At 55.0% G+C, this 23,489-nt stretch overlaps 2 protein-coding genes across 2 annotated transcripts; one reads left to right on the top strand and one right to left on the bottom strand.

The window, feature by feature from the left end:
• Window positions 1-639: 639 nt before the first annotated feature.
• On the bottom strand, window positions 640-8,616 carry TGME49_292220 (PCI domain-containing protein). Its single transcript, XM_002368522.2, has 11 exons — window positions 7,440-8,616; window positions 6,682-6,995; window positions 5,392-5,515; window positions 4,596-4,665; window positions 3,805-3,914; window positions 3,276-3,389; window positions 2,698-2,859; window positions 2,319-2,444; window positions 1,805-1,897; window positions 1,393-1,485; window positions 640-1,044 (listed from the first exon to the last, which is right to left on the bottom strand). The coding sequence occupies exons 1-11, from the start codon at window positions 7,863-7,865 to the stop codon at window positions 1,000-1,002; spliced, it is 1,677 nt and encodes a 558-aa protein (XP_002368563.1). The 5' UTR covers window positions 7,866-8,616; the 3' UTR covers window positions 640-999.
• A 1,595-nt stretch (window positions 8,617-10,211) lies between these two features.
• Window positions 10,212-22,290, top strand: TGME49_292200 (RNA recognition motif-containing protein; the record flags this gene model as incomplete). Its single annotated transcript, XM_018782162.1, has 13 exons — window positions 10,212-10,532; window positions 10,881-11,533; window positions 12,060-12,255; window positions 12,538-13,035; window positions 13,749-14,480; window positions 14,946-15,275; window positions 15,832-17,849; window positions 18,054-18,246; window positions 18,495-18,847; window positions 19,362-19,551; window positions 20,236-20,393; window positions 21,067-21,161; window positions 21,739-22,290. 13 exons carry the CDS (start codon window positions 10,212-10,214, stop codon window positions 22,215-22,217), a joined length of 6,216 nt encoding a protein of 2,071 aa, XP_018636486.1. The 3' UTR covers window positions 22,218-22,290.
• Window positions 22,291-23,489: the final 1,199 nt, after the last annotated feature.

The following is a 23,489-nucleotide window of genomic DNA, read 5'->3' as shown; positions in this document are numbered from 1 at the left end:
CTGTAGAACTGGCGAGTCGTAAGTACTTCACTTACACTAATACAGAATTCCAATTAGATTGTAGTTCCTTTATTTACAACTAAATCTTACCAACATACTACGGGTCTGTGGAAATCGTCTGCGTCTCTTCACAGAACGCGAAAGTCGGGGACTTCTATTGACTCGGCTGCGTGTACGTGAGACGCCACACCGCAGTCGTTAGGCTGTAGATACGAGCAAGTCCTAACAGTGCCTTCCTCTCGTTGTCCATACGAGCAACAGCAACGATCCACATATTACGCCTAGAGCACAACCGATGAGGAATAACCGTTCTGTCGTATAAAACTGGCATCAACGCTTTCAACTGTCTCAAGGAAAAACAGTATCGCGTCGAGTTGAGGATCACTGGCGGCCTGCCACACTCGTGTTTGCGGTGACAGTTGTTCTGCATCTACACAATGAGGTAAAGTTGTTGGCGTTCTTCGAGTTTACTATATTTTTTTCTGCCGCCGTGTTTGATGCCCCGTCATGAGCCTCAATGGCATTAGCCACCGGAACTCTACCTTGGCATCGCCGCTTCGGAGTTTCTGTTTGTCAACAAAGAGTCTCGCTCCAGTTGTTATCTGAATGGTGTTGCAGGTACACTACCTTGAACTACGAGTCTTAATAACGGGAGTACGGCCTAGGAACATCATTCTAAAGTGTGTAACAGTTGATCGAGCTTCAGTTGCGATTTGATTCGTACTGAATGCGAAAGACCTTGAACTACGAATCTTATTGACGAGAGCACAGTTTCTTGGATCCCCAAGCCAGTGCTCTCTGCCTTGAGCACTGAGCTTCCACAGCAGACAAGTGGAAAGCCACCAAGCTCGCCTGTTTCTGGCTTTTCCTTCCATGTCGTCTTCCCTCCTCAGTCTCTCCCCAGAGCGTAAAAAACTGCTGCTCCTGTCTCCTGTGTTTTTCCCTACGTCCCATTCTACCACGCGCCTCAAACGCATCTGTGCGTCCCTCGTTTTTATTTTAAAGCATGTCCAAATCGTCATCGTCCAGCTCCTCATCCTCGACCTGCAGAAGAAAGAGACTCTCGCAAGCAAAGGGCACAACGTGAACTGAAAAAGGACTGCAAGCGTGGAGGCAGCCACACCTTTGTGAAAGAGGGAAGATACACAACCGTGCACATACTACCCTCTGCTCTGCGGACACCCACGTTTATATATATATATATATATACAGTTATATATTTATATATATACATATACACTTATATATTTATATTTATATATATATATATATATATACAAATACGGATACGAGGGGGCAATCTCAGAGCATGTGGCTTTATGGAGGAATTTGACAGCGATGTAGAGACTTCTCGCATGTCCGCTTCGCAGTTTCACCAGCGTCCGAACTCACCCTAGCCATTTCCTCCTGCAGAGCCTTCCGGCGTTCATCCACGTCGTCGAAGCCGCGTGTCTGCGTTTCCTCTGCTTCTGGGTATTGCATTGCCTGGGTCCCAGTGAAAGAAAAAACAGGAAATACCAGAAGCACGCAGTCTACAACATGCGCATACACACGCGGCTTTCCGATTTAGCTCCGCGTACGCCGAAACCTGTGTGGACGCGCAGCCGTCATCGCGGACTCGCTTGAGCGGAAAGAAAACAGGTGCAGGGCGCACTCACGTCTCGCTTCGCGCGCTAGAGATGGACACAGCTGAGGATCGAATGAGTATAGATGACGCAGACACTGCGACGCCTCCTTGCCACAGAATCTCCTATTTGCTTCTTCCAATGCATTTGCATCTTCCTCTCCGATCTGAAACTCCTACCTTGACGGCATCTGTGTGGAGCTGCAGACAGAAGGTGATGCGCTTGTTGAAGGCTTTCTGCGGCTCTGTCGAGGAGTAGATCGCCACACTTGCCTGAAGAGAAGGAAGAGGAAAACGAAACGAAATCTTGTACAAAGAAAAAAGAAAACAAGCGCCAACATGTGCAAAGAAGACGGGGAAAAGACGCGACCACGGGAAGCTGCCATCAATGTCTCCCAGAAGAGAGGCCGAAGCGTTTCTTTTCATCGACAAGACCCGGTCCACACCAAGAGCAGATTTCGGTCCTCAGTCTGTGCCCTTTCGCGAGTCTCCAAGTTTATTGCAGCTACGTAAGAATGCATTCTCACAGACAACATACATGCAAAGTTGTGCATACCCATGTATGTATAACCTATGCGCATACACATCCACGTCCATGTATCTGAGTTGGTTTGAATGCATCGTGGCCAGAGAGGTGCCATGCTTTGAGGTCGACATGGTCGAGTTCGAAGGAAAAGGAACTTCCGCTGCTTACCTTGGATTCCACGCACTTCTTCTCATGATCGATCGCCGCTTCGATCACGCCATCGAGAATCGCCTTCGCCACGATGTTCTCTGCAGACGCCGCGCTGTCCAGTCCCAGCTTCTCCGCTACATCTTCCTGCACCACCAAACCGGAACAGCACAGCATCTGTTCTCTTCCCCATCGTCGATCCTCTTCTTCGACTCTGTTCGCCGCCTTTCTCCGCCTCTGCTCCTCCCTCTGCTCCAAGGAAAGAACGGCGTCTCCGCTGCCGGCGACGCGACGGGAGTGAGTGGGGTGCCTGGCTTCCCTATGCTTCGCCTTCGACTTTTGCGTGACTATGAGGACCTGTCTTTGGCAGCGGCTTCTGCGCAACCGCGAGAAAGCTTACGAGTGAAATGCGAGAGTAAGACAGAGAAATCAGACGAAGCCCCGCGCGAATGACGTTGTGGTGGAGGCGGCGAATGAGGAAGAGAGTCCCGTCCTTGATGAACGCTTTTTCAAAGTCGGACATGACTCGCGCAAACGCATGCAAGTCGCCGCTACGCACCGCCTAAAAAATGCGCAGTTTCCCGCAGATGAGTGCGACGAAAACGTCGTACACTTCCCAGTGGAAGAAAACAGACATACGTCCTCACACAGAAACTTGCAAAAAAAGGAGGAATTCACACCTACGTCCTCTCATAATGGTAAAGAAGAAACGCCAGTCACACCTACTATAGACGTGCATTCACAGCTCGAGGCCTCCTGTCGCCTTTATCAGACCTGGACCAGTCCTTCTTGTACCGCCGCCGAACGAATCGCGATTTCTCGGTCTCCCCTGAGGCTTCTCTCTCCCTCTGAGTCGCTCTTCCACCCACAGCCACTCCGTCGGCAGCGTTTTGTGTATCTTTGGATCGGCGGACGACTGCGAGTGGATTCGAGCTCTTTGTCCGTCTCTTGTGTGTGCCGCCTGTTTGATCGGCTCACCAGCACGATGTGTTTGTACGGCAAGAGAGCAGCGCGGGTCTCCTTGCGGCTGAAGATGGCCCTTTCAGGAATGTCTCCCATCAACAGCTCGACGACGATTGCTTTCTTCAACACCTGAGGACAGAGAGGACAGAGAGGGCAGAGGGCCAAGCAGCTCGACGGATTACGACGTAACCAACGCGAAACAAGCGACGCGAGAGGCAAGCCTCCACAAGACACACAGAGCGAAGAGCAAGAAGAGACAGAAGGTGAGAGAAGAGAGAGAAGAAAGAAGAAAGAGGAGAGAAGAGAGGAAAGAAGAAAGAGAAGACGAGAGAGAAGATGAGAGAGGACGAGACGGGAGGGAAACAGTAGAAAGAGAGAGGAAGAACCCAGAGGAGACACTGGAGATGTTGGCTGTCACATGCATGCGTTGAAACGTTCCTTGTTTGCCTGGAAGAAGAGGTGAAGAGTACAGGGGGAGAGGCGAAGATCTTCGACTCACGCACACAGGCATGAAAGAAAAAGAACGTTCAAAAAGAGTGCTCACAGCTAGGCGGAAGCCGGCAGCTACGCGCGGCTGCTGCGGAGCCTTGCGGAGGGCCAACTGGAGCTTGGCGAAGGCCGCACTATATTCGAGGCGCACAGCTTGAATACATCCTGGAAAGAAAAATTGAGAAACAGAAGTGACGAGCGGAATTGAGGAGCACAACTGGGCTGAAACAAAGACGAAGAAGCGCGAAGCGCCCGCGCGGAAGCTGCGAATACAAGCCGCCTTGGCGGAGGAAATAAGCAGAGAACCGGTTCGGCACCAGCGAAGAAGACAGCCGCTGAGAAAGGATCGGGAGGCGAGTCGATCTTTCGCAGACGAGACTCTTTTCGCTGCGCTTTTTGGTGAGCAATCTGAGACCGCAGAGTCTAGGTCGAAGAAGAGAAAGACTCTCAGTTGAGAGAAGCATTTTAAGACCGTGAGAGAACGACGCTTTCACTATGGATCCCTGCTTCACCGGTATCCCCCAAGGCAAAGGGAGAGATGAAAGGAGCATTTCAGAGAGTCGCTACGACTTTCAAATGGCAAAACCACACACCGACAGTAGGCAAGACGCGACAAGTGATTTTGGCTGTTCTAGATCTCTATATCTGCTGGAATCTTTTTGACTCAACTGCAGTAAAGCTTCCAGTTTCCCCGGACAGAAATCCAGCCGAAGAAAGTCGTTCCATAATGTCGAAGACAGTGACCCAACTCAAAGTCTCTGCTCTTCAGAAAAGGCTTGCCATGACCCGTTGCCAATGGGCTCTCCTCCCCGTTTCGCCGGCTCCGGCTTATACACGGAGTCTCACCGAGGTAGTAAAGGTGGCGAGCTTGCTGCGCGTTCGATCGGAGGTTTTCCGGGAAGCAGGCCTTGGAAATCTTCACAGCAAAAAAAGGCAACGAGGCGCAACAGGCAACTGAAGAGGCCGGCGAAGCGACGACCGCGAGATTGGGAGCGGACCTTTCTCCCTCTCGGTGGCAAAAGCCGGACTCCACATCGCCTCCGTTCTACGCCTCCTTCGTGGATCAGCGTTATCCCTCAAATTGGAAACAGCGAGAGCAATCCACTCCTGAGCCGCCAGTGCGGTCACCACGCAGTCGTGAGGGGAGACATCACTTCGGAGACCGGCCTGCTTACACGGTTTCTCTGGAGAGCAGCTCTTTCGACTTTTTTTCGTTTTGGACGAAGGTACACAGATGACCTTCGGCCATACGGACTGCGAGTTGAAGTTTGACCGGATTCACAGGAACCAACTTTCCGACGGCAACTCGCGAAACAAAAAACCCGCTGCTTCTGCAAACGCACAGCCATCCCCTCCTCCAGGGGTGTCTGCACCCTGCAGAACTCGAGAACTTCTCCCGCAGCGCTCCCAGTAGTCGCCAGGTGTAGAGAGACGCTCGCCCGACTCCCGTCGACGCATGCGCAGAGCGCCCCAGACAGCGACGGCATGGCCGTGGAGAGAAGCTTCTCGCTCCGGAGGCCGGAACGTCGAACTGGACGGAGAAGGAGGAGGACCCAGAGAAACGAAAGACTCGAGAACGACACGGACGCGCCATCTTTCCACGTACAGTGTGCAGAGAGAAAAGAACAGAAGAGGAGCTCACCAGTTTGAGAGCGAGTTCGTACTGGTTCGAGGCAATGTAGTTTCGAAGAAGAAGATTCAACACCGTCGCTTGCGTCATCGTGTCGTGCTGGACACTGGCGACGGTGTACGCATTGAGGAGTTTTCTGCAAACGCGCACAAAAGGCACAGTTGTCAATTGCCGTCCTCTTCTCGCCTTCGCACTACAGCGCTCTTCTTTCCCCTTCTCTCTTTCCTCTTCGTCTCCTCCTCTCTTGAGTTCTTCTCACGAGCACTGCTGCTCTCCTCGGCGCACAGTTCCAACTTTTCTGCGACCATTCCGACGCGAAGTGGACGCTCCTTTCATCCTTTTCTCCGGCGAAGAGCTTCGCCAATGCCCAGCCTCCAGTTCGCGTCGCAGGCTGACCGGCTTTCAAAGAGGCAACGGTCTCAGCTTCGACACAGAAAAACGCAGACAAACAGATCGACGGCTACCGGCGGAGAGACGCGAAAAGGAAAGCAGACATGCGCATACACACACGCGCGACCTGAGACTGGCAACAAAACAGTCAACGCAACCATCTACATATAAAGACGCATAAATACACATATATATATGTATGTATATATATATATATACGTATGTATATATATATATATATATATATGTATATATATATATGTATATATATATGTATATATATATATATATGTATGTATTATATACATTATATTTAGACACAGATATAAATACGCATGTCAAGGTGCCTAGGTCGACATGTAGAGACGTCTCCAGATTCGGATGCGCATGCATCCGAGAACAAATGCATCGTTGAGCAAGGAGGAGTGCAGAAGTTCTCTCTGAGAGGGTCTCCCGACACCGGAAATTCTGCCGGAATCGAGGCGTTTTCCGGAGAGGGCCATCTAGACAGCGAAGGCGCGTGGAGGTACCGGAAAACGAACGTTCTGGGCGACGGATGCGTTTTTCTTCTCGACATGTTCCACAACAAAGAGAACTCCCCTCGCCCCCCGCGAAGAGGTGAGAGTCGAGATTCCGCAGTCCTTCCGCTCCAGCTCCCGCGGCCTCTCGAGCGCTTTGCAAAAGTTCCAAAGTGCCAACAGTGGGGGTGTTCTGTTTCTTTGGACATGCAGTTGGCGCTCGCGCGCTGACCCTGGGCCAGGCCACAGACGCTGCATGCACGGAGAGCCTGAGGAGGCCTTTCCTCCCTCTCTCTTTCGTTTCCTCCCTCTCTTTGTCTGCTTCTCAGGGATCTACGCGAGACAAACCTCTCGGAAGATCCGCGGACTGCCGACGCGAGAGGAGGCGCCTTACGCTCGGACGTGAGGTGTGAGAGCTCGGTCGAGCTCGCGCGCGCGATACCAGTAGAAGATGCACTTGGCGCCGACGAGGTCGAGGCGTCTCCTTCTCCAGAGCGGCGTCTCACTGGCGCCAGAGGGCGCAGGCGCGCCGACAGGCGTCGATCCGAGAACGCGGTCGACGAGCAGATCGCCGAACTCGACGGCCTGAGCGAAGCGGCGCGAGTCGATCAGACGAAGGAGCAGCAGCAGCGCCAGCAGCGCCTCGACCTCGGGCAAACAAGAGGCGAAGTCTTTCGCCGCCAAGGGGAAGGACTCCGCCGGGGGGGGCTGGAGACAGCAGACGCACAGCCGAGCGCCGGCGCGGTGAGGAGAAGAACAAAAGAGACAAGCGAACATACAATGAGAACGATATGCGGGGGCAGACGAAAGAGAAGGCCAGAGAGGGAAACGGAGAAAGGAAAAGAGACGGAAGGAGGAGACGCAGAAAAACGTAAAGAATGAGAGGCAGGAGGAGAGAGAGAAGGCAACGAAGGAGAAGGAGAGGACGATGGAGAAGGAAGAGAGAGAGAAGCATTGGAAAACGATACTGGACCGATATGCGACAGAGTAAAGAAGAGAGAAGACACCGACGCAAGCCTTGGAAGAGCCTCGCCTATGTTTCCTGATCTATGTGTGTTCCTCGGCGCATGGCCGTCACTGCTTAAGCTTGATTCGATTCCCCCCAGCGAAGCAAAGAAGCCGTGAGCGGTCGCGAGCCTCTCGTCTCTGTACCGGAATGTCGACGTCCATCGCCTGGGTTCCGTCCTCGGCGCCCGCGGCGTGGAGAGCGCGTTGCATGGCCTTCCAGAAGGCGAGCGTCGCCTCGTCGCGAGTCGACCGCGCGGCGTCTGCAGTCGTCGCTGGAGCGGAGGAGCCTGCGCCTTGTTCAGGTTCTGCGTTCGCCTTCGCGTTGCCGGGATCGGAGTTCCAGAGGAGGCGCGAAGCAACGAGGAGCAGAGTGTGTGGAGTGCAAGTTGTGCGAAGAGTCTTGAACTGGCGAAACATGCGCGTGACTTGGCGATCGTCTTGCTGCTCGACGCCCTGCCGCAGCTGTTCGACGGCGATGCAGAGAGTGAGCAGAGGCGAAGAAGCCGCGCTCTTCTTCTCGGCTGCGCCGGCTGCGCCAGCTGGAGGCGCCGCAGTCGCGTCCTGCGCCATGGTCGTTCTCTTGCGCTGAAGAAAGCGGACGCGGCGGCAACGCTTCCACGAGGCCAGGCCGAGGCGAGGCACCGAGGGGGGAGACAGAAGAGAGCGAGGAAGACGACGGTGGAGTCTGGCGAAGGGGAAAACGAAAAGACAGACAGGAGAGCGGGGCAGAGGACGGAGACAACGCTCGGAACGGAGAGAAAGGTCGAGCGCGACGGCGGACGAGGAAACTCGAAGAGAGAAGAGGTGTACGAGACGAGTACGCAGAGTAAGAAAATGCAACGAGGAGAAAGCGACGGGTGGAACCTTTGGTGGACGGAAAGACTCTGGACGCTGTTTTTTTCGCGGACGAGACGAAGGCGAGAAGACCTGTGAAGCAGAATGTGGTGGAAGAAAACGCTGCGCCGAAGAGAGAACGCCGGCCAAGCGCGTTTGTTCCCCTTCCTGCGCCCGCGCGCGGTGTGTTGCGCGAGGGTCTCCTGAGTTCGCGCGTTTCGTTTGAAGAGGCGAACGAAAAGAGAAGGAAAAAAGCACAGAGGAGCAGAAGCGCGAGTCTGTGCAGAGCGCAGACGCCGCGCCGGCGGTGCGTTTCGTCGAGACACCGAACCGCGAGGACTTCGCTTCTCGCCCGGCACCACCACCAGAGCGCCTGGAAAATCGCTTTTGATCCGCCAACCTCGCCTCTCTCCGACGTTGTTCAAGACCTCTTGCTTTGAAGGAAATGGAGAAAGCAACAGCGAATGCGAATTCGCAAACAGCGGACACAATCTGTACGCTTTTTGAGGTGCAGGTCCACCCCCCCCCCCTGACCTAGTAAGAAGAGAGCCTCCCGCGAGCAAGCATCACACACTGCCGTCGCTCGCGCGTCGCTCTCTCTCTCTCGGTCAGCGTCACGACTCTCTCCACACACCGCACATCATCTCCGCGGACTGAAAAGCGTCGCTCTGCCGCAGCTTTTTCTCTTTCAGAGTTCTTCCTGGCCGCAGCTTCCGGTGTTCCTCGCGAAGGCGTTGCGCCGGCTTTGTTTTCCTTCCTCTTTCCTCGCGGCGCCGTGGTCGCAGCTCTCTCCCTCTTTTCCAGCTGCGCACACCGTCGAAAGGCGAGACCGGGAGGAGAGGGGAAACGCGTTTTTTTGAGATTTTCCGCCTTGTTCTGGCGACTCCTGCTCTGCGCTCCGCCTCCTCCAGCCTCGAGGAAGTCTCCCTGAGCTTCCGCTTCCTCGCTCCCAGTTTTCTTCGCTCGCGGGGAGACGGGGGTGGTGACCTGCGACTTCTGCAGACGCAGCTCGACCAAAAAGACAATCCTTCTGCGGTCCTCGGCTTTTTGAACGCCGGGAAGAAGCTCGCACTCCGCGCTTCTCGGCTGTCTGTACACCCCGGCCCGCCTCGCGGAGCTGCTCAGAGACAATGGCGGATCTCGACAGAAGCAGCGAAGGCGGTGCGCGAGGCAAGCAGGTGAACCAGTGAACACACGGCAACGCCGCCAAAGTCGCGAAACGCATTTCCTCTGCGAGAGTCGACGAAGTCATCGTCCGAGACAAGAAAGCAACCGACGAGGAGAGAGGAGGAAAGAGAGAGAGAGGAGGAAAGAGAGAGAGAGGAGGAAAGAGAGAGAGAGGAGGAAAGAGAGAGAGAGAGGAGGAAAGAGAGAGAGAGGAGGAAAGAGAGAGAGGACGAGTCGTGAGAAAAGCCTTCGAAAGAACGCGCTTCTCTTGCTCTTCCAGGTCTGTGTTGTGCCTCTTCCTTTTGAACTTTGGTCCTACGCAAAGAGAGACAAAGCCCACTGCTGCACGTTGACACTTTGCCTTCTTCCTTTCCTCTTTCCTGCGTTCGCTTCTTCCTCGTCTTTTTCTCTCGTCTTCCTCTTCTCTCCTCTGTGTGTATTCTTCTGTCCTCTCCGGGTCTCCTTCCGTTTTCCTTCCCCTCTCCTGGACCTTCTTCTCTTCTCTCGTTCTCTCTCCTGGGCCGGCACTGTGAAGCTCTCTGAGCAGCTGTTCTTCTTCGCGAGCGCGGAGAACTGGCGAAGAAAGCGATCTGCCTTTCCTACTTCGCCGCCGGGGAGCCAGTGCTCAGAGTGAGGACCCGCGGCTTCTCCTCATGCGCGAGGCCGAACCGAGACTCTGTTCCGCGTCTTCCTCTGTGCCCTTGTAAACGACAACTCAGCCAGACCAGGCCGCAAAAGAGGACAAAAAAAGAGGACGCAGCCGCAGCAGGAAGCGAAGAGAGAGAAGCGCGCGCGGAGACGCGAGGAAACGAGGCAGGACGCAGAGAACGGAGAGGGAAGGCAAAGAGACACAGGGGGAGGTCCTGAGTGCCTACAAGGAGAAAAAGCGCGAGAGAAGCAGAGAGAGAAGCAAAGATGGAGCAGACGACATGCGCAGCTTCGGGAGATAGCCTGACGCGAAGGACGGTTTCGAACTCCACAGAAGCGGCGCGAGCGGAGGAAGATTTGCAGGCTCGTGATGACGACGCACCAAGTCGAGAAGAGGAGACGCGTCACGAGCAAGAAGAAGAAATGGAGGACAGTGAAGACGACGAAGAAGCCAGGGAACGACTCATGCTCGCAGAAGCCAAGAAACTCTCTGCAGAAGTCAAACAGAATCCGTGGCGAGGCGCAGACGGCGCACTCACTTTCCAGCGACTTGCTGAGCTGTACAGACACCTCGGCGAATATGAAAAGGTGCGACGACAGGCTCTCTCCCAGCAGGAAACTGTCTTCGACTCTCTTTCGCGCATGCACTGTGTCGAGACGACTTCTCTGTCCAGGAGACGCGCTCTTGAAAAGGAAGAGCCACAATCTCCGAACATAAGCCGCCGTCTCTCTTGGTTGGAGATGCACCTCTGTGGATTTCTCTCTCTCCGTCTCTCTCTATATATATAGATATATAGATATAGATATGTATATATGGATGTATATATGGATGTATGAGTATCTGTGCACAAGTATGTGTGTGAATTCGTATCTCGGCATTTGCATGCAGACATTGTGGAGATGTCGTCTGTTTTGCATGTTTCTTGTTTTGCGCAGTTGAATCGAACAGCTCGGCTGGCCTGCGTGTACTGTCCAGTGGGGGAGGAGTTCCTCCTTTCTTGGCTGGAGGAGGAGAAGCGCGTAGCGCGTCTGCTGTCGGGCGCTGCCTTCGAGTCTTCTTTTCCTTCTCACCAGCTTCCTTTGCCTCGAGAACAGCACCTGCACATTCGGCGTCTCTATCGTCTCGCGCGATTCGTCTTGCCTTCCGTCTCCCTCGCGTTGAGTCATCTGCGATTCGAAGAAGCTGCTTTTTTCGCTTCCTCGGGAGCCTTCTCCTTCTCCCGCTCTTCTTCCTCTTCCGTCTCGCCTTCCTCCGTTGTCTCAGCTGAAGGCATTCGAGGCATGTTCGAAGAAGCTCTCGACGACTTTGCGCTGCATGCACTGGAAGGGCCGTGCCTCTGGGCGGCGTACCGCCACTTTGAGGGTGCGATTCTGGACAGCCTGCGCCGCAGACAACTCGAAAAGAGAGACTCCGGGAAACAGGAAGGAAAGCAAGACAGAGGACAACAAGAGGGAAGACTCGAAACTGGAGGGGGAAATCACGAAGAGGAGAGCGAGGTTGTCAGGCAGATGCATCGAATTCAGCAACTCTTCTGCAGACAGCTTCAGCTTCCGCTTGCCGGCCTGGGCGACCTCCTTGACGAGTACCGGTTAGTCGCAGGGAACGGAGCAGACGCGAAGGGGAGAGAGAAGGGAGAGACAGAAAAAAAGGCGAGGGAGAAACAGAAAACAAGGAAGAGAGAACGAGGTGGGGGGAAGAGAGAAGAAGGCAGAAAGAATGATCGAAGCGACAGAGAGAGAGACAGAGAGATAGAAAGATGCTTCGCTGCTCTTCTCCCTGTTCGGCTATCCTTCTTGTCTGGCTTTTTGTCAGCGCATCTTGCGTTGAAGGTACTGTTCACTTCTTGGCGCTCGGACTTTTTTCCATTGTTCTTTTTTTCCGTCGCTCCTCACCCATCTCTCCTGCCTTCGCGGGTTCTTCCTCTGTCTTCTTCTCTCCCCTCTTCTCTCTCTTCTTCTCTTCTCTCTCTTCTTCTCTTCTTCTCTCTCTTCTTCTCTTCTCTCTCTTCTTTTCTTCTTCTCTCTCTTCTCTGCTTTCTGTGGCTCTCTGTTTTCTGCGTCGTCAGCCGGGCCTCGGCTTTCAAACAGCAGTCGCTTCTGCTTCCGCGCATGCAGGCTCTGGGACGCAGAAGTTTTCTCCTGCACCCTCGGCGAGGCGGAGGGCGCGGAGGCGGCGAGGCGCCGCGTGTGGCTGGGAGCTGCCGAAGCTGCGCATGCACTGGGGCTCTCCGTCTGGCAGCGCGAGAGGAAAGACTTCGAAATTGAAGTGCAGAGCGCATTCGACGACGACCAGGCGAACAAGCAGATCTCTGTGAGTCTGGAAGAGCAGCGATACAAACACCCGCGCTTTTGTCTGTTGAGTTTGCCTGTGCGGCCTTCTCGCCGGCAGTCTCTTTCTCCATCGTCTCGAAAACTCACTGGGGCGTATTCACTGGTGGGTCTTCTCTCTCTTCTCTCGTTCTCGTCGCGCGTCTTCTGCTCTCTTCTCTTTTTTCCTGGTTTGTCTACGCTCTCTGCTTCTTCCGCGGTGGACTCCTCTGTCTTCGCTCCGTCCACATTTCCTTTTTCTCCGTTCTCTCCTGCGCTTGCGCAGTGCACAGCTCGCGTATGGTCTGCGTACCTGGCGGCTGAGTGCCGATCCGGTGACGCCCGGCGCTTCTTCGCGACGACGCTGCGAGCGCTGGAGGAGCTGGGTTCCCTGCATCTCCAGCTGTGGCGCGACTCCGCGGACGCGCTCTACTCTCTCTCGCTCGAGTTCGCCTCCCGCGCGTCTCCGAAGTTGTCCACGCGTCCCGTCGAGCCAGACGACGCGCGGCCGAGTGCAGAGGCTACGGGAGCGGCGGCAGGGCGCGCGAAACCGACTGCGAGACGTCGGACTGGACGCAGGAGCGACAGCGGCAAGGCGACGTGGACTCTCGTCGAAGGCTGGTGCCTGGTGCGAGATGTCGAGCGCGAGGACGCAGGCGACGCAGAGAGCGAACCAGCTGTCTCTTCCGCATGGCTCTTGGAGAAGGAACTCGTCGTCCTCCAAAGAGGAATTCGGCACTTCCCGCGCGACTGTTCGCTGTGGACCCGATACGTCCAGTGCGCGGTAAGCTGCAGCAGCGTTTTTATCGAACCTTCCTTTCGAGGCAGAGGGCTTCTCGTGATGATGGGGAACGAGCTCGATCGCAAGACGCATGCAGCGAAACCTGAAGAGAACGCGGAGGAACGTCGCTGCGAGGCGAGATGCTCGCAAAAAACGTCTTCGACCGGGGACGCGGGCCTCTCCGCTTGTCTGGGGTTCCAAGTCTGCTCCCTCTGGCCTCGCCTCCGGTCTCTCTTGGTGTTTCGCTCGCCGTCTCTCCCTGTTTCGCGCTCTGTCGAAAGGCGCGTCCTGCTTCAAGTGCTACGGGGAAGAAGTTTGGGGTGCATGCGCCTCGATTCTCGCTCTCTAAAGCACAACCGATGTGAAACGCCCTTTCTCGCGTACATTGTCGAAAGGAAAAGAGAGACATGGACGCCATCCTCCAGAGCTACACCTACATATCTGTCATCCATACATCTATACATATATACATATATACATATATATATATATATGTATACATATGCATATATATATATATATGTATACATATGCATATATATATATATATATATATATATATATTTTTTTATATATATGTATATGAATATGCATGAGTGTATGTTTGTGTCTATTTATACGTTGTGGTCGATATTCCAACACTGGAGAGTTGCGTTTTCCGAGAGCGTTTCGGCGAGTTTTGACCTGCTGTTGTGGGATATCGTTTCTTTTTCCAGGCCGAGTTCGTCGCGAGTGCAGACCAGCTGCAAACCATTCGCGACACTGCATGTTTGAAGGCTCTTAACGTCGCGTCGCCGGCGGCTCTCTCGCCTGCGTCTCCGAACGCATCTTCAAGTTCTGCCGCTCGTCCTTCCACGTCTTCTCCCGTCTCGCCTGTGGACGGAGCAGCAGGGGAAATGCAGCTGGCCTTTGCGAAAAGCTTGCTGGCGTTCGCGAGGCGGCTGGCGCGGCGACTTTCGCCCGAGGAACAGAGACCGGCCGGAAGCGTTCCGGAGTCTCTCGACTCGCTGCGGGCGGTCGTGCGTCAAACGAGGGATGCCTACGACCTCGCGGTGAATCTGGCGGAGACGCGAAGTAGCGAGGTTTCTCCCCCTGCCTCGGTCTGTTCCGCTGGCGGAGGCTGCAAGTTGCTGGCGGCGGCGCTTGTGGCGCAGGCGAAAGGCGAAGCAGAGCTTCTGCGTTTGTGTCGGGGCCTCTGGGTGGACGCGAGAGACTTCCGCGAGTCGCGCAGGTTGGTCGAGAAGCTGCAGAGCGTCTGTCCCTGCGAGGCGCGAGCTTGGGCGGCCGCCGGCGCGTTCCTCGCCGAGCTGCTCGTCAACGAAACAGACGGGAGAGAAGGATCAGCGCGCGAGCCAGGCGCCGCGCAAGAAGTCCAAAACTTCGTCGCCAGGTGGCGTCTCGCCGCGCAAACCGCCCTCGCCGGAGACGACGCAGACGTCGTCGCAGCGGTAAGAGAGAAGGAGAGGAGAAAGAGCAGAAAGAGGGGAGAGAGAGAGGAGGGAGGAGAGAGAGAGGAGGGAGGAGAGAGAAGAAAATGCCGAAGAAAAAGAAGGAGCAGACTGAAGGAAGACGAAAAAGAGGGAGGGGAGTGAAGGAGCCGACATGGCGCCTCCGGTCGCGAGGGGGGGGGGGGCTGCGATCCAGGCAGAAGGGGCGTCGTTGCTCCGCGAGTCTTCGCGTCTGTCGAGAACCGCGGCGCTTCACCCTGCCTGTCTTTTTGGGTCGCATTTCCCCACAGACGCTTCTTCGCATAGAGAGAGACAGTCTGTGGCGAAGAGAGTGCGTAGACAGAGATGCGTTCCAAGCAGCCAGACAGTGACGGAGACAGCCGTCAATCGAACGTTTGGAACGCGAGGCGTGTGGAAGAGGAGACATGTTGAGAACGGTAGAGATCTGTGTCTTCTACGTTTCAGCGCGAAGAACTGGACCGACGGTGGAAGGAAGTAGCTTGGCTGGTGTCATCTCCGGCGTCTCTGATGTCGGCGTCTCCGCGGTCTGCCTCGTCGCTGTCCTCGGCGCATGCATCAGGCGTATCTTCGCCTCGCGGCAGGGAGAAGAAGACGCGCGAGTCCGAGGAGACTGCGTCGCCGACCGTCGCCAGCAGAGACGCGTTCTTCCGCTCCAAGGACGTATGGGCTGAGCAGCGCGACCACCGCAGAGCGCATTCCAGGGAAGGCGAAGAGGAGCGCGGCCTCGCCAGTCCGAGCCTCGGTCCCGCGGACGGAGACGCCGAGAAAGAGCGCGTGAGTACAGGGAGCACCGGCGGGGGACAGACGAGAGTGGGTCAGAGAGAGAGGAGTCCGGTTACGCGTTTCGGGAGAAGGAGTCGATCTCCAGCAGCAGTCTGCGCCTTCCTCTCGAGCGCCGCCTCGACTCGTCTGCCTGCGCTCGCTGTTCGTCTCTGAGGCCGTAAACGTCTCTTGACCGGTCCACAGTGGCTCTGCGGTTCTGAGAGGCTTGTGTGAAAAGCAACGCAGGCCGTCTCGCCGGAGACGAGACCTCGCCAGTCGGTGGAGGGACAAAGAGAGAGAGAGAGACGCAAACGCAAACACACATACACATCAATGCATGCGTCCACAGTCGTCTTTCATACCTGCTTCACAGAAAGGGGGCATCACAGCCCCGTCGCCAGCGAGCCATGCGCGCGTCTGTACGAGCACCTGTGTAAGGCACTTGGTTTTGACGCGACGTGGAGTTTCGTGAGTTGCAGACGTCTCTCTGCTTCGGAGCTTCCCAGATGCATGTGCAATGTTCTTTCACTGCTTTCTCCTCGTTTTTTCGCGCTCTTTTTTTCTGTAGGCGGCCATTTGTCTCTCGTCGATCATGCGTCTACGGAGGAAGCGGCAGCGCCTGCAGGGCGAGACAGACTGGGAGACGTCCTCGGATTGTTCGACCGACAGCGTCGCCGTTGCCGTCTCTTCTGCGACTGGCACTTCCCCCGAGCTTCTCTCCTCACTCTCGCTGCTGCATGCGTCCGCGGGGATCAAAGCGCCGGGTGCGGCGTTCGTTCCCAGCGGACCTGCAGGCTCCGGAGGCGCGGCGACACCGCCCGGCTTCTTCCCCTCCTCTGGCCTCGCCTCGAGCTCCGCCGAGCACTGTCTCTTCCCCTCCTCTGGCCTCGCCTCGAGCTCAGGGTCTCCCCTGCTCCTGGTGGCTCCGGGGTCCCCCGGCGCTGTCTCTGCGTCTCCGACCGGCGCGCGGAAGCTCGCCGCGCCAGGGGAGTTTCCGCGCGCGGCAGCTGCCGGCGGGGGCCTGGGACCTTCGGGGATCTCCGCCGCGGGCGCCGTGCCGCCGCTGCTGCTGACGCCGGCGTTGAACGGAGTGGAGCGTGGAACGAGTCCGCGGGTGTCGCGTGCAGCGGCGGCGGAGGCGACTGTCCCTGGCGCGAAGAAGAAGCTGCGGAGTCGCGGGAACGCGGGCGCTTCCTCTGGCGGAATCTCGAGCGACGCCGGTCCGCTGGCGTCGTCGAGTTCCGGGGACGAGGTCCGCGAGGCGACACCGCGGGCGGACGCGGCCTCGGGATCCGTGTGTGGGGGCCTGGAGCTCGAGGCCGGGGAGAAGAGCGTCACACTGCCTCCAGCGTCGCTTTCCTCGTCGCTGCACTTTGGCGGGGCAGAAAGCCATTTGTCTTTTTTCTTCTCTGGACGCGCGAGTGCAGGCGGTCTCCAAGCCGGAGAGGCCTCGGCGCCTTCAGGTCCTGCCTGCGGCACGGGGGGCGCGGGCGCGCGCTTCTCTTCTTCGCCTTCCTTCTCGCGCTCAGCCTCGCCGCGAACGCCGCTCTCGCCTTCGCTCTCTCGCTCCTCGCGGTCGCCGTCGCCTTCTGTCTCTCGGCGGAACTCGGGGACGTTTCTGCCGCTCTTGGGACCTGAGAGAGAGAAGAGCGTCGCTGCCGACCGCGGACTCTTTCTCTCCCCCGAGGAAATTGAGAGAGCGACGCGCGCAACCTGGGATGGTCACGAGTCGGCAGATCCTGCGCTCGCTCCGCCGGTTCCGCCTTCCTCGCCGAGGTCCTCACCACGCATGCTGCCCTCGTCGCCTTCTCTCGCGGCTGCCGCCTTCGCTCTCGCTGCATGCGCCGTCGACCCAAAAAAGACGACTCGCCCCGGACACAAAAAATCCCAACGACGGGGAGCTTCAGACGCCTCTTCTTCTTCGTCCTCTTCGTCTTCTTCTTTTTCGTCTTCTTCCTCCTCGTCCTCGTCTTCCTCTTCTTCATCTGCTTCTTCGTCGTCTTCGCTCTCGTCGCCTCACCACCACGGGAGTAGTCAGGCGCGAGACTTGGCTGCGCCGTCTCCAGCAGCGTTCGCGCTCCCGGAGGCTCGGCGGGAGAAGAGCGAGGAGAAGGCGCATGCAGAGAAAGGCGGCGCAGAGCAGGTCGCGAGTTTGGACTTTGCGTCTCCGAGTGCGAGCATGCCGCCGCCACCCTTCACACCGCGACGCCAGAGCCGGCGGGGATCGACGCGCAGCGCACCACGGGAGGAGACGCCTGGGGAGCCAGATGAGACGCGGCAAGAGCGGAGACAGAGCGGAGGAGACGAGGAGAACGCGAGGAACGCGAAGAACGCGAGAGCCTCGTCAGGTCGCGAGGAGACAGAGGACGAGGAGCGCGGCGCAGACAAAAGGCGCAGGAAGCGCGAAGACGCGGCGGGGGCCTCGGCGCAAGTGGAAGGAGAAATGGGAGAGCGCCGGCAAGAGGAGCCAGAAGAGAAGAGCGAGGAAGGACTCGGTCCATGCGGAGAGGACATGCATGCAGAGAGAGAGGAGGAAGAACGCGAGCGCGTCCGCCCCAGAAGAGGAAAACATGTCCACCAGCTCCGGTCGGTTTCTCGCATGTTCTGGTCAGACGTCGAAGCCATCTTCCAGTTTTAACTCCTCCCCGCTTCCTTGTTTTCTCTTTCAGTTCTCCCTCGCTTCCTTCTCTCCTCTCCTCTCTCCGTTTCGCTTCTCTCTCTTTTCTCTCTTTTCTCTTTGTGTTCTTTTTCAATCTTCGCTTTTGCGAGGTCTTCGTTGTTTTTCTGCAGAGCCGCTCAGGAAGCCGAGCAGGACGTGACGATGGGTGCGACCCAGCAGTCGGTCGATGACGAGGCGACGCGAATCGCTGCATGCATGGGGAAAGTCGAGGAAAAGCAGACCGTCTGGATCTCCAATCTTGACGACTCGGTGACGGAACAAGACCTTCTTCTTCACTTCCAGTCCTGCCCAGGATTCAAAGGCGTACGCATCCCATTCATGAATACATGCATGCATACATGCATACATACATGCATATATATATATATATATTGATGTACATGTGTATGCATATTTGCATCTGCTGGTCCAGACGACTCGGTGGCAAGGATGTCCAGGACGCGCGTTCGTATGCCGCGTGGAATGTATTTGCCGGTATGCTTCTGAATGTAACGGTACAAGCTGTAAACAAAAGACGACGCAAACGTTGAGTTTCTGCGGCGCGCCTCCAGGTTCGCCTCGTACTGGATTTTCGTCGGAGGTCGAAAGGCTTTGCGTACGCGGACTTTGAGAGCTCCGAGGAGGCGTCTGCGGCGGCTGCGCGCATGCACGGCGTGAGAATTCGCGAGCGACCGATGAAGGTTTTGATGTCGCAGCCGACCAGAAGCGTCTACGAAGAGAAGACGCTCTTCATTTCTCAAGTCTCGGAGCGCCTCGACGAAGCAGAGGTAGCGGAAGAACTCGCTCGGCTCGGCTTCGTCAACATCTGCGGCGTCCGGTTGATCGGGGACTCCGGCGCGGAGGCGCAGAGCGCAGAAAAAGAACGAACTGCAGAAGAAGCGCCGCACCGCGCGATACACAAAGGGTGCGAAACTGCCGCAGCTTCTTAAACCAACGCATGCATGCAGCCCCGACTCGGATTCCACTGTTCAGAAGCTTGTGCATGCAAAAACGCACAGATTTATTTAAGCCAAAAACATCGGCTGTTGGAGGCCTCCATCAACGCATGTGTTCAACTTGGGTGCTTGGATGGTAAATGCTTACCTATATTATATATATATATATATAATGTATATATATATATGTATATATATATATATATATTTATATGTTGTGGACGTTGCGCGATGCATGTTTCGGCTGTCTTTTTTTCGATATATTTGTGTGTTTTTGTGTGTATACATTTGGTTTTTTTTGTCGCTCTTCGTGTAGATGTGACTGAGCCTCGGCGTCCGCGGCTCGCAGGGGGCTGAACGAGGAAGTTGGAAGTCCTGAAATGCGACTCGATGCGTTTAAGCGTCTGCGTTTTGCCCAGGGGATCGTCCAAGTTGTGTATGGTTTGGTGTCGGCTTTCTTTCGCTTCTTCGCGAATATTTCAGGTACGGCTTCGTCGACTTTTCCTCGCAAGACGCGACTGTCAAGGCTCTGCAGTTCTTTCTACGCCGTCAGAGAGAAGCTCAAGCGGCAGCCGAGAGTCAAGCGAACTTCCTTCTCGGCGGAAAGCCGTTCGTCCTGGCGCCGTCGATTCCGATGAAGAAGCACCGATGGATCTTGGCGCCGCCGAACAAAGTAGGGGAACGTTTAGAGAGAGAAGAGAGGACGGATCGATTCCGCCTGCGTGACGCAGAATAAGACTCGGTCGTGAGATACTTCAGACGAGTTTTCTGCAGGTCTCACGGCCGCATTCAGATGTCGGCAGCTTTTCGAGGGAAGCTGCAGAGACACCGGTTTTCTCCGAAGTCTCTTCACCCTGGAAGACAACCATCCACTTCCGGGAGCTACAAAGAGACCGTCCAGTGCCGTGGATCAAGTGACACTGAAGGGGACTCGAGCCGTTCGAGACAGGCGGCCCAGATGCTTGTGACTTTTCCTTTACTTTTTCTTGACGAAGAGGTCGCGGAGATCGTCGAGCGAGGAACGTTTCTGCAGACATCGAGAGTTTGCTGCGTCGACGAAACGCGATGCATTCGTCTTCGCCACCCAACGCGAACAAGAGTTGTGGTAGTCTCTCCCCTCTTCGTGATGCTCCTCGTTCTGTATACGCATGCATGCATATATATATATATATATATATATATATATATATATATATATATGTATATATATATGCATCCACGGAAGCCGATGCGTATGTAGAAAAGTATGTATATGTATATAAATATAAATATATATATATATATATATGTTTGCGTGCAGTATTTCGTTCAGGATTTGTGTGTGTGTGTTTTCTTGGTGTCTCCTGGGTTATCGTAGGAAGCCATCAAGTGGGAAAGAGAAGCGAGGAAGGAGGCGCCAGTGGATGCGACGACGATTTTTGTGAAAAATCTCGCCTTCTCCGTCAGCGAAGAAGAGCTGGCAAACCACTTTGTTTCGCTCTTCAGCGTAATCCCCTCTCAAACAGTCGTATGCAGGTGAGCAAGCGCGAGGCGATCACTCGCAGAGTCGCTGTTCTTTCGCTGAGTCTCCGAGGGAGCGAAGCGGATCCGGTCTTTCTCCGTCTCGTCTTCCTCTCTGTCTCTGTCTTAGGTCTCAGAGGGAGAGATCTGAGGAGTCGTTTTGTCTTTCTTTCCAGCTGCGTGCTCGTGGTTTCTAAGTTGTAGAACAGCGACAACTTGCCTCCTGGTCTCTCCACGCAGCTGTGCATCTGGCGGCTTCGCGAGAGGCTTGTGCGCGAGCACTGCATGCGTTTTCCCCTCCGCCTTCGAGGGCCATCTGCTGTGTTGACGGCTCCGCCGGTCGACACTCTGAAAAGAGAGGACTGCGCGAGATCGAGAAGAAACGAAGCTTGTTGCGCCTTAGTGCTGCTGCTGTGGCTTCGTCGCGTTTCGCCTCTTCCGCGTCGAGAGGAGACGGCGAAACGAAAGGCCAGAAGAAAGAGAGGAAACCACGAGGAAGAAGAAAAAAGGCAGAAAGGAGGAAACGAGAAAGACTGGAGACCGGCACAGGAGTGGAAAGTCGAGAGAGAGCGAGAGGCGAGAGACTGAAATGCGTTTCCCCGCGTCTCATCTCAGACACAGAAAGGCGCTGAGGAGATGAGACGTCTGTGCTGTTGTTGCGACTTCTTTCTCCGTTTGTTTTCTCCAGAGATGCCAGCGGCAAATCACGAGGCTTTGCCTTCGTCAAATTCGACACAGAGGCCGACGCCATGGCTGCAATGCTCGCCAACGACTCGCCTCTCAGTAAGGAAGGAGACATGCGGGAGAAGAGGGGAGGCAGCGTGAGAATTTTGTGTCTTCTTTTTTCGCTCTTCCTCTACGCAGCGGTTGGCTGTGCCTCAGTCTTCTTTCTCGTAACTGGAGGCGCGTTCCTTCTCTTAACAGAAAGCTGCAGGACTCGTCCGTCGAGGCTCAGCAACAGAGAGGAGGACTTAGGTGCAGTGTTCTTCTCGTCGCGGGTGAAGGAAGAAGATCGGAAGGCAGGGGGCGCCGTGAGGTAGAGGCGTTTTGTCAGTGGCAGTGTCTCTTTGGACCGAGAAAAACGTACAATTAGATGAAGAGAACGGCGTAAATAGATATTTAAACGCCGATCAAAAAGAGACATGAATCCGTGTGACAGCGCTGGAACAAGACTAGGTGTCTCTGTCGCGTTGCCTGTGTAGGGAGGCGAGCACGCTATGGTTCGTCGAGACCAAAATGTAAAGTTTCGCAGAAAGACATGAAAACTGCATACTCGCGTATGTGCATATGTTCGAGAGGAAGAGGCATGCGTGCGAAGACGTCGACGTATTTTCTGAGTCTTTGTGTCATTTTTTCTCAGGTGGACGGCCGTTGACAGTCTCGCGCTCGACTCGGAATATCACGACGCCGAAGCAGCAGCATACGCGGCCGCAAAGGCTCGTCGGGGCGAAGCCTGCGGAGAGACAGCGTCCGGGAGTAGGTTTCGACGCGCGCAAAAGACATCAGAAACCGCGTTTGGCGCTCGGGGAGACAGGACCCAAAGGCGAAGAAGAACGTGCAGAACTGTCCCTGTCCTCCTCTTCTTCCGCCTCGTCTGCGTCTTCTTCGTGTGATGTTCCTGGAGCAGGAGGCGAGGTCAGGGAGAAGGAGAACGAGGAAAAAGAGGAGGAGATGCAGGAAGAGCGAGAAGCTGCGAGAGAAGAGAGAGCACCAGGGCAGGACCGAGAGACCGCGAAGGAAGAGAAGAAACTTGAGAAAGGAGAGACGAATGAAAAGAAGGAGGGAGAGAAGAAGACCAATGCGTACTTTCGACAGTTGTTTCTCTCCGGAGGTCTTTAGGAAAGGGCGTGGAATCGTGAGGAGAATGCAGTTCTCTCAAATCGTGCTTTGTTTTTCTTTCCGGATCTCAAGAAAGGAGAAACCTCGCCTAAGCAGGCAATTCGCTGCTGAGAACCGCAAGCATCAAAAGTCATCTCGACGCGAGACGCGAGCTCCAGGCTGCGTCCCTGCGCTCCCATGTTTCCATACCAACGAGACAAGCCTACAGACCGAGCGCCACAGACGCGTCGCAAATGACATCAAAAGACACAAATATGCATATACAGATATATTAAAGATATTTATATATATATATATATATATTTGTCTGCCCACCTTCGCATGCGGTTGTTTACCTATGCATGCCTGTATTTTTATGTTTATTGAGGTATATTTGTCAAAAACCGGGTATCCGGGGATATAGGTCGGCCTCCCATGCTCTGCACGGCAATAGTTTCTGCACCAAGGAGCCACAAAAGTTTCAGATGGCTGCGTCGGAAAAAAAGATTTTTATCCTTGCTCTCACAGTATGTTCTTCCACCTCCCATGCAGACTGGCTATCATATATATATATATATATACTCATATATATATATATATATATATACTCACGCACATGCGCATTCAGGAAAATACGTAGATCTATTTATATATATCCATACACGTTGTTGTCTTTTTGTCTCTACTGAAAAGTGTGTAGCTTTCGGTTAGGCAGAGCTTTCAGAGTATGGTCTGAGAATCGCGATTCAGCGGCGTATGCGGCAATCGAAGCTGAGAAGGCTCAAGACAGCTCCTCGTTCCTTTCTAAAAAGCCTCGTTTGTTCAGAAGCGAATAGCTGCTCCTCAATCCAGACTTCACTACACAAATCTACACTTAGATAGATAGCCATCCATACAGAGGTGGAGGCTGCGCCCCACAAAGATGCATATATATATATATATGTGCAAACGTGAGGACGAAAGAGGAGCGACTTCGCCTCCTGTTTGTCTGATGCGTGAGATGGGAGAAGTCGTTTTCGTTTTTCATGTCTTGCGGTTTTTTTGCCGTCCAGCAAGGAAGACGGACATGTGGTTTGTTGTCTTCCTGGCCGTCGTTCTCATTCGTTGTCTCCTGTGCTTTTTTCTCCTGTGTTCGTTTGCTATCTCATTCTGTCCATTTGCGGTTTCATGCTCTTTCGCCTGGCTTTGCTAAACTGTTCACTTTCTTCCTCGACCGCTTTCTTTCTCTCTGTTGCATCCTGTCTTTCTCGTTCGCCCCTTCAGTTCCCCGCGGCGTCTTCACCTTCCCTTTCC

This window comes from Toxoplasma gondii, chromosome IX, assembly GCF_000006565.2.
Source record: "Toxoplasma gondii ME49 chromosome IX, whole genome shotgun sequence".
NCBI lineage: Eukaryota > Apicomplexa > Conoidasida > Eucoccidiorida > Sarcocystidae > Toxoplasma > Toxoplasma gondii.
This window is presented reverse-complemented; position numbering and strand designations above follow the sequence as displayed.